Source organism: Amaranthus tricolor, chromosome 13, assembly GCF_026212465.1.
Source record: "Amaranthus tricolor cultivar Red isolate AtriRed21 chromosome 13, ASM2621246v1, whole genome shotgun sequence".
NCBI lineage: Eukaryota > Viridiplantae > Streptophyta > Magnoliopsida > Caryophyllales > Amaranthaceae > Amaranthus > Amaranthus tricolor.
Genome location: NC_080059.1, coordinates 5,345,155 through 5,356,028, shown reverse-complemented (window position 1 = coordinate 5,356,028; position 10,874 = coordinate 5,345,155). Strand labels below are relative to the sequence as shown.

Genomic DNA, 10,874 nt, shown 5'->3' with positions numbered 1-10,874 from the left:
AAATTCAAGAGTTTATTTATTACTCAAAGAGTAAACAATAAAAGCCATTTTGGTCCATACCAAAATCTAATCGTAATATGAAAAATAACCTAAAGTGTATTTTGCATATGGAAATGAAAATTATGAGACTATAATTGAACTTAAAATGAGACTTGAGTTGAGACTTTAAAATTAAATGTCTCGTATCCTTATTAAAGAAATGATAAAAATAAATAAAAAATTAGATAAAAATTGATTATATTTACAAAATTATTCTTATAACTCTTAGATTAGATTTATTTACTTTTAGATTAGATTTATTTACTTTCATTAATGACAATTATTTTTTTATAAATACCACCCTCTCCCAAATTTTTTTTGGCTTCCCAAGTCTTAAATTATCTTTAGGTCTCGTTATTTTCCAATTTTCAATCCCCTTAATGAAACAAGAAACTTTTTATAATTTTATCCCAAACTTTCAATCCCCAACCTCAATTCCCTCAGCCCAAACACACCCTAAATCCCTAAATTTTTTCTTTCTCATCAAATTTCTAACCATGGAAAGAATCGAAAGACCTTCAAGCATAATTGATACATTAGGCGAAGAACTAGTCCGAATCATTACCCCAGTTTCAATTTGCATGTTATTAGTGGTTCTTTTAGTTTCAACCCTCAGTTCTTCTTCTTCATCATCTTCAGATTCAAATTCAATCATAACCATAGCCAATTTAGCTTACGATGAGAGCAATTCAGACTCATTTTGGGACAAATTTGAAGGTGCCCTTTTAAATTCATTTGTTTTTGTGGTTATTGTAACTCTTATAACCTTTTTTCTAGTGTTCTTATTCTATATTAGATGCACCAAATTCTTGAAGTTTTATGTGGGATTTTCTGCTTTTATGGTACTTGGGTTTATGGGTGGTCAGGTTCTTATATTGTTAATTGCAAAATTGAGTTTACCCATTGATCCCATTACATATATGGTGCTTTTGTTTAACTTTGCTATTGTTGGGGTTTTGGCTGTGTTTATGTCAAAGATGGCTATTTTTATCACTCAAGCTTATTTGGTAGTTATTGGTGTACTAGTTGCTTATTGGTTTACAATGCTACCTGAGTGGACTACTTGGGTTCTTTTGGTTGCTATGTCATTGTATGATTTAGGGGCTGTGTTATTGCCTATTGGACCGCTTCGCCTTTTGGTGGAGCTTGCAATAGATAGGGATGAAGATATACCTGCATTAGTTTATGAAGCTCGCCCGGTTAATGTTAATGAATTGGATGGTGTTAGTCAGAGGAGATTGTGGAGAGATAGAAGGGGTAATGGAGATCAGCAAGAATGTACAAATAATGGGGTAAACTCGGTCCACTTGGGGACAAGTAGTGATAATCGAACTGTATCGACTATTGAGAGTAGTGTTGCTGGGAGGGATTTAGCGAGTGTCGAAGAAGGGCGGGTGCCAAATAGTAATCAGGATGCTTCTGTTCCATTGCTTGAGCAAAGAATGATTGTTGAATCACGCGGCAATCAAGTAGTGGTTTCGGATGACAATATGGCTTTTGAAGGGATTGGTTTGGGAGCTTCTGGTGCAATTAAGCTTGGTCTAGGAGATTTTATCTTTTACAGTGTTTTGGTAGGGAGGGCAGCAATGTATGATTATATGACTGTTTATGCTTGCTATTTGGCTATAATAGCTGGTCTCGGGATCACCCTGATGCTACTGGCTGTTTATCAAAAAGCTTTGCCTGCTTTGCCTGTGTCTGTCATGCTTGGAGTGTTGTTTTATGTCTTGACTCGAGCCTTACTTGAAGAATTTGTAATGCAGTGCTCTATGAATTTTGTTATGTTCTAGGCGTGTCTATTGTATACTATTTAGTAGTTGTGAGGTATCAAGGATCATTCTTATGGCAATGACTCGTGTTCTTAACTTGGGCGTCTTTATCTTTGTCTTCAAATGGTTCTATTTTCACTCCGACTATTTGGATTGGCACATAGTATTTAAGATTAACTTTCTCTTGTTTTCGATCTTCCTGGAATTTGTACTGTGAAAGGACGTCAAAAGTAACTTGTTGAGTGCTAACTTAATTCGGATGAAGTTGAAATTGGTTTAAAGCTAGCAATTGTACTTAAATGGCTTAGTCGTGTGCGACTGCTTAGGAGTTTATGAAGATGGAAGCAATCGTTATGGGAGTTCCCGGTGTATATTTAACTTATGTTATACTAGAAAGTTAAAAACAAGTCAGTGTTCATTATATTCCATAAACTGAAAGAAATTGCATCAGCAAGGAAGTTTGCTGGAACAAACCTAACGATGGCGGTATTCGATGTTTAATGTACTTGTGTGACTTTGAAGATAATCCCGATATCGCTCTCTATCATATGAATGCAGTGTCATCTGGTATTAATACTTTTGAAGAATGGTGCAATGTTATGTTCATCAAGAGGAAACGGTAAAGACTTCCAAGTTTTTTCTTTCATGATTGGCCTATCACATTAAGCTAATATGTGTTATGTTGGAACTATTATATACTCCCTCCATCCCAAAGATATATATATGAATAAAAAAAGCGGAACGTATTTTTGGGATGATGAAAGGAATAGATTTCTTGAAGTATCTGTTATATGTTCTTTTAAGTTCTGCTGATTTGTATTTGTAACCCATCTATTGTATCTTTTGCCCTGTACTTTTGCATTGTTATTTTAGACCATAATATTAGGCTTGCTTTGTGAGAGGTCACTTGTTGTAAATTATGCTGTTAAGTGCTTCCTGCTGTGACTGAACAAAGTTTCTAACCTATACATTCTTGTAGATGAAATAATGTTTTTGCAGAATTTGAATCTGCTATAATTAAGTTTCCTAACTTATTGGTCTACTAAATATGCATACAGCTGCCTGTGTTGGGGAGTTCTTGTTTGAGATGTATGATGTTAAAAGAAAATTCAAATGTTTGTATGTTCTGTTATAAATTAGCACAAGGGCCAAATATATTATTATCTTTGTTGCTGACAATCTATCACGTTGATTTGTGTTAGTTCATGTAGCTGATCTCATATATTGGGATTAACGTTTTGACATTGTTATGTTGTCTATTTGTTTATACAAAGATTTGCGTTAATAATGATACTCACATTTCATGTTTGAGCCACTTTTAGTTTGCAATGTTCCTAGATGATATAACAAGACCTATTTAGAGAAAAGTTCTATGGTGTTTTATTTCATTGATGAAATCACATTATTGGATGAAACTAGATATAATGTATATACTAAGCTAGAGAGGTAGACATTAGAATGAAAAGGGTTTAAACTAAGTTGAAGTACGAAAAAAGTATATAGAATGTTATTTTGTCACGAATGATCATAGTCGAGAAGATAGAACCATAGAAATAGCTCTCACAAGTATGTTTTTCAAGTACCTCAACTCACTTTTCCACAAGAAAAGCGATGTTGGTCAAGATGTAAGCATAAGATTTAATGTGGTTCACTCAAATAGTTTGTTGTGACCGGAATGTTATGGGATCTAGATGTACCATTAAGGTCTAAGACAATTAACATGAGTGCCATTAGACTAATAGAACTATATGGTCATAATGTTGGCTTTCATAATGATAGAATTAATTCGAATTGAAAACATAAGAAAAGAATTTATACTTGCAAATATTGTAAATGAAATGAGAAAATTGTCTACGTTGGTTAAATTATGTGCAAAAAAGACCGAAAAATGATTGGTTAGAAGAGTGAAAGGTTGAAACTTTGAGGAGCATAGAATAAAAAGAGGTAAACCAAAAATGATGTGGGTAATAGAAGTGAAAAATAATATGAAAAACTAGGATTTACATTAGCATATAGAAATGAATGGAAGAAGAGAATATATGAGAATATATGAGGATGGTTAGAACAGTATGTTGGTGTTACTCAGAGTATCATGGCTAGTCGTGGAATTGTCTTGATGATGCTGGTTCTTTTCAGAAAAATCTGTCTGATTCATACTGTCATGCTGGGAGTGTTTTTCTGTCTCCATTCGGGCTTGGCTTTATAGAATCTGTGGTGTCACTGTGTGGGTGTTCCATGAATTACACACCTCTGTACTTTATGTATGTCATGTGTATTCATACTCACTAATAAGGGTCAATCCGTAACAAGAAGCATTTTTTATTTCTAATAAGGGTAAAAATTGTATACATCTGGCCGCCTAAATCTGCATGTGCATATTGAATCAAGTATTGATGTTGAAGTACATGTGCTATAAAACCTGGGCTGCTCGGCTGCTCGGCTGCTCCTACTTTTCTGTTACCGTTCATATGAAACGTATGATGAGTTTGGATTGAACTATGTCTGTTATATTCTTGCATTTCACATTAACATAAAATATTTTTTGTCCTTTAACAATTAATAAAGCAAAATCAGTACGACGAAGAGAAGATCAAAATTAGCATAAAAATTAAAAACAGCCCTTTAAGGCTTTAACAATGCTCTTTCAAATGTGCCAAAACATTATCTATCAGTCTTATCATCCATCTTATTTAACAAAATGTTTACGGATGATAGAATATGATATGTTAGCATTCTCACGTTACCAAATCACGTCATTCTTTCTTAACTAATGAAGCGCCACATTAGACACATTAGTAATTTTTTAATGAAATGCAAATAGAAAGATTGACATTAATAATTAAATTTTTTTTGTTTGTTTTCTGTAAATAATCTCACGTTTAGATTGTTTTTAATAATTTAATATTTGTCTTTTATTTGTTGTGAATAATTTAATTTTTGATTTAGTTTGTTGGCAATATACTCTATTATTACATATTAATAATAAATATGGTATGTTGTGAGCAAATGTACGACAATGATTATATTATTAGAAAATAATTCAAGCGTGAAATTATTCCCAATGAATAGGTGAAAAGTTGGATTATTAATTTCAATTTTTCAATTCAAAATTCTAATTTGAAAATTATATGAAAACTAATAACACCTATATATATTCAAACATAATCATAATTATAACACCTATATATATGAAAAACTTTCAAGTTTTGAGAAAAATGATATATATTCAAACATAATTATAACTATAGTTGTCAATTATAGTTTAACCGAATGGTTAAGTGCTTTTCGATTTAGCTTTGTGATAAGAGTTTAATTCTTATGAGTTATATAAATAAATTATTCTCTTTCTTTTTCTTGTTAGGGATTTTTAGTCAAGTTTTAAATAAAAAAAAATTAATTGATTTTCCCTCCTTTCAACGAATCAATAAAGATCTCAAAAGAGAAGTTTTCCTTTGCAATCAAATCATAGCATGAGTAGTCATAGTTAACTTCGAATAATCAAATACTACCTCAATCTTTGACATTGAAAAAATATAAGATGATATAAATGTTAAGAACATTGAAATTGTATAGATAAATTAAAATAAAGAAAAAATAAAGGAATATATGTGTTTAAAAAATTTTTTAAAAATTATTACAATTAACGAACAAATCAAAATAAAAATATCGACAAACTCATTGTAACAAAAAGAATAACATTTATGACTCTTAAAATACCATATTTTAATATATTATTAAATAAAAATAACCTCGAGATAATAATGTCAAAACTTAGGCATTACACGATAGATTAAGAAAGATGGGAGTTGGGTGAGAATCAATCGTATGGCATTATCTGAAAAGGTGATACCTGCTCCAATTAAGACAAGATTCGATTCTAAAAATAAATAATTTTAGTTATTTAAATCTCCACAAGGAATGGTTTTTCTAGCCAATATCATCTTGTTGTGGTTAGTTTTGATTTTGTAAATTTATATTATAGCATAGTGATTCTTCATTCTCTAAATCTTGAAAGATAGCAAGCGCATATTGACTATTGACTATTGAGTCATGTTAATAATTATGAAACAAAATAATGTCAAAATCATACAATATGGAATTAGATTTTATTTATATTTTTTGTCACCAGCAACACGTTAAAGAGACAAAACTAAACCATATCAGCACTCATTTTATTTGTTTTTAAATGCAAGAAAAAAATATTCCTTTTTTGAGAAAAATGCTTTGTTAAGGGTAGATATTATAAAAGGGAAGCAATTTCTAAATAATACTCCTACCAAGTCAATAAAGAAACATTTTCTTAAAGTGCTGTTGACTCATGGGTGAATGTGAGATATTAGTATAGCGTACACTGTGTGCTAAATCAACTCGACCACTACATGTCTATTGTTCATATTATATAGTGATAATGAGAATGAATTATAGTATAAATTTTCACAAAATATCTAATATCATTTCGTAGTGATGAAAGTTTAATCATAAAAAAGAATTTATATGCACAATTTTTCTTTACCAGCTAATACCACATCAAATGATAACACAATAGAATGATGAATTTTGTGTAGAAAATCAAATGATTAAAATAAAATAAGCATAACTATTGTACATCTTAAAAGATTTTTCAACCAAAATTAAACTAACTTTTCATTGACAATCCCATTATTGAATACCAATAACCAATTAAGCCGAGTGTTATATACAGATATACTTATATGTCATCCAATTAAATATTTATAGGATTTTTAATCAAATAACCCGTTACATGACCTAAAAAAACTCGGACCTGAATCCCACTGCTGGAAATTGTGCTGCATACATATCTTAATCTTGATGCATTAGGCATCACCCAGAAATAACTGATAATTGTATTTGATCTATCTGAAATCATGGACTATGTGTACTTTTGTGAATCCTTGTGTATTTTTGTAACAGGAAGCAGATTTCCATTCAGCATCTATGCGTCAAAAATTACAAGTACTACGTTTTGCGCTAATAAATGATCGGAGGACATACAATATCGACCATCTCGCACATCGACAAATGAAACGTAGCAAATCTACAAACAAACGAGGAACAAAGAAACAAACAATAAACCAACAATGTCTACAACTTCACTATATATCTTTACTTTTCACTAAGTTCATCTTCTTCGATAATTCAACGATTTTTGAGACCCTTCAAAGAAATCTCGGAGCAAATTCTCCAAATCATCGGAATCATACTTCACATACTTCTCGATATCATACTTTTTATGCCTTCCTATAAAGCTCTGATATGCCAAAATCACCTTCTGAGAGATTGATATCCTCAGCTCTTCCTTAAGCTGTTCGTCTCGAATTATCCACCCTGTTTGGCTCCTATACACCTCCTCGAATGCAACAATGAAAATCCCGATCTTTTCTTTAAGGACTAACTTAACCCTTGAACCAGAACCCGATGGTATTCCGTCGTTCCTAAAGGTGGCCACTACTGAGCTCCAAGTAGTCCTGACATAGCTAGTAGCGTGTTGTTGATAGTCCACTATCTGTGTTCTGATCCATTCGTCCCCGAATATGTTCTGCAGCTCGGAACCTATCACTTTTTGCTGGATGTAATGAGTGTTATTCATCAGAAAGATGTGCTGCAAGGCGGTATTTTTGTATAATTGAGACTTTTTCTCAAGGTTCGACTTCAAATTTGCCACAATTGACCTAAGATGAGAAGCTAACAAGTTTTTTTCAGGTGAAATCGAGTTTGTGCTCGTGCCATTTCCGTCCTTATCTTGAAGGAGGGTCTCAAGGGTTTTGCAGTAGTCGGGGAGGTAGACGATGATGTAATTCATTACATAGCTAGAGAGCGGATGGACTCCTCCACCCAGGAAAGGATCTGTCGAAGGATCCAACAGAATTTGATCGCCAAAACCTACGAATGTTGCTCGAGCGGAATCGCCTAGTCGGTTCATGACCTCTTCAAACTCAGTCCTCACTAATGACCCTTCTTCAACTCCAAAAAGGGTATTGATCTGCTCCCTAACTTGAGCTAGACCCTCGTACATATCAAGAAGATAGAAGAGCTTCTCTGGCGTATGGGGCCCAAGAGCAATGGCATGGCCAAAGTTGAAGAAACATATCATGAAAGACTTAGTAATGTTGATCAAGCAAAGTGATGCAATCGGATCAGACTCCCCGAAAATTTCATCACAAAGACGCTTCTCAGCGGAAAAATAGACTCGAACCGCAATTTTAACCACCCGGGTCCATGTCTTGATTTTGGAAGCCAAAATGTCCGAACGCAACTTGATCAACTCATCTATGCTAATTGTCTCCATTCCAAGGCCAATTAAGCACTCTTCCAATGCATACTTTTGGGTCCTTACATAAACCCCACAAAATTCCTTATCATACTTCGCGTCAAACATAATTCTTCTAATCGACTTAAGAACCCGAACAGATTTTCGGTCAATCAAATCGAAAACGATACTTCCTTCTTCATTTAAACCGAAACGAGCTCCTTCTAGAACATTCTCCTCGACCTCACTCGGAACATAGGATCGCCTTCTTTTGTTAAGAATATGCACCAATCCTTCCTCGAATCTAGGCATAGCAACTTGCACTAAATCCTCAGCCTGACCTATAACATCACTAACATCTTCCTCCACACACAAACTTCTAAACAATCTCAACAAACCCACAATTTCCTCAACAGAATGGATATAATCCCAAAATAATTCAGGGCCTAATTCCCAAATCATATTAGGGTTCAATTCCCTAACCCTAATTTTCTCATGGGCAATTTTCAATTTCTCTTTTGCATCATTAAACTCCCTATTTCTCAATACTTGAACAGATTCACTTGTATTGCTCTCTAGGGTTACTTCCATATCAGACAATTTTAAGGCAAGATCAGCTAAAATCTTCTTCATATAATCAGGCAAACTATCATTAGCCTCTAATTCCTTGAAAAGACTATGAGCAGCAAACAAATTTTCTTGTCTATGGTGGTTTGAAGAAATCATACCAACATTTACATCTCCAATAGAACTCATCATAATATTATGATTTAACAAACCCTAAATTTTTCTCACAAACTATACAACTATAATGAAATTATTTTACAGAAGAATCGAGCATTGTCTTAGTTGGAGTATGTACTATGAAAAACAGAAAAATTTAAAACAATACCCAATTTCATAAACAAGTAAAGATCAAAAGGAAAGCATATTCAATCAAAAAATGGCAAGAATTAAGCAAAAACTTGTAAAATACCTTGTTTTACTTGCTGAAAATTATGGGAATTTTTCAAATTATCCAATATAATCAAAATATTTAATCAATAACCAAACGTTTTGGATGATTAGTAGAGAAACGGACATGGTTAACCGCATCAAATGGTGGAAAATAGAAGAGGATAAGAAGAAAAATAGTAGTACTACAAAAAGGACAAGAATCAAGAATAGCAATTAGTCCACTATCCAAGTTGAGAACTTGAAATATAAGTTGAAGAACAATAAATTTTCAACAATGAAAGTTAGGATACCCAAAAAAAACCCCACAATTTACAAAGAAAATTTATGAGCTGAACAAGTAGGACTTTAAAGATGGTTGCTTTGAGTTGAACAATCAACCCACAAGTGATCAAAGTACTCAAGTCAAGTGGGAATTCTTTTAAAAATAATAATAAATTGGTTGACAACTTATTTGATATTAAATTGGGATTTGGGATCACACGTTCAAAAATATTTGAACAATTCAGCTGAGAATTTGTGGAAAGATTAATAAATTGTCCAAGACAAAGTAAATAGAGAAACATAGAATATAGCACATAAGTTTGAGTATTTGACAACATAATGTGGGGTTTAGACTTTAGAGGGCAGACAGCTATTTGAATGGGATGAGAAAGAGTAACAAAAAGAGGGATGGAAATTGTATTTTAAGTGTGCATTAATTTTAAAAAATATTAAAATAGTAAGTATTTTTACTTGAGAAGTACGATTATTGAAAAATACTTATTATAATAAGGTTTGTGCACAATAAATGGCGTGAATTAAACTTATACAAAACTTTGATAGAAAGAAGACTACAGTGTGTTAGTAGAGTTTTGAGCAGCGAAAATGATATTAAAAAATACTATGAATAATTGACGATTTATTACATATCAAGTAGCCAGGAACAAACTTAGCCTTGACCATGATGCCCATTTCAGTGTTTGGGTGGGCTTTAGATATTAATAACTCGAATCGGGTTAATTTTGAGTTTTTAAGTATACGAAAATCTCTTGACAATATAGTTTTGATTTAATACATGGATTATTTCAAATTTAATTGATCGTACTCGATTTCGATCAATCAACTCAATTTTAAACAACTAGACTATAGATTTATTTTTGGATATAATGCATAAAAATTATATAGATTGTTTTCATTTTTATATACATGATTTTTTTTAATATAATGTGTGAAATATTATTAAGGAAGATCAATAAAAATGTTTATGATTTATGACGGATCATTCACTTCTCACACTTCATTACAAATGTTAGATGTAGGGATGGCAACGGGTCGAATCTGAATCGGGTCCAGGTGGACCCGAATTCAGATCCGTTTTCAAGAACAGGATCTAGATTCGGACCAAGATTCGCGGCTCCAGTTTTGCAAGATCTAGATCCGGATCCTTAGATACTGCGGATCCAGTACCGGATCCGGGTCTAAAACGAATCTGACTTGTGTTTTGCTTTTTTTGTATTTTTGAATGGTGTAGAGATTGTAAATTTGCAGTAAAGCTATATTTATAGACTAATGATAATAAATTATTATCACTAATCTATAAATATAGCTTTATTGCAAATTAAAATTAGAAAATTAGAATTAGATTTAGAAAATATAGCAAGTGCACTTGATTCGCGAGTGCCTGGGCTTAGAGGAGGAGTACTGGGGTCTGGGAGGGAAAATTAGAATTAGAAAATAATATATATTTAATAAATTAATATATAAAAAATAAAACGGGTCCTCAAGATCTACATGTTTGGGTATTTTTCTCAGATTCGGATTCGGACTCGTGAAATTTAAACGGATTCGGATCCGACCCAAAT

At 32.5% G+C, this 10,874-nt stretch overlaps 2 protein-coding genes across 2 annotated transcripts; one reads left to right on the top strand and one right to left on the bottom strand.

The window, feature by feature from the left end:
- The first annotated feature begins 372 nt into the window (after positions 1 to 372).
- On the top strand, positions 373 to 3,867 carry LOC130798385 (presenilin-like protein At2g29900). The gene has a single exon (XM_057661334.1). It carries the CDS (start codon positions 420 to 422, stop codon positions 1,827 to 1,829), a length of 1,410 nt encoding a protein of 469 aa, XP_057517317.1. The 5' UTR covers positions 373 to 419; the 3' UTR covers positions 1,830 to 3,867.
- Positions 3,868 to 6,728: 2,861 nt separating this feature from the next.
- On the bottom strand, positions 6,729 to 9,655 carry LOC130798384 (exocyst complex component EXO70E2-like). The gene has a single exon (XM_057661333.1). The coding sequence runs from the start codon at positions 8,833 to 8,835 to the stop codon at positions 6,949 to 6,951; it is 1,887 nt and encodes a 628-aa protein (XP_057517316.1). The 5' UTR covers positions 8,836 to 9,655; the 3' UTR covers positions 6,729 to 6,948.
- Between the last annotated feature and the right edge of the window lie 1,219 nt (positions 9,656 to 10,874).

What these genes read in the sequence shown, in the direction of transcription:
- LOC130798385 (XM_057661334.1), top strand. Translation starts at nt 420, where the DNA reads ATGAAACAAGAAACTTTTTATAATTTTATCCCAAACTTTCAATCCCCA.
- LOC130798384 (XM_057661333.1), bottom strand. Translation starts at nt 8,835, where the DNA reads ATGATGAGTTCTATTGGAGATGTAAATGTTGGTATGATTTCTTCAAAC.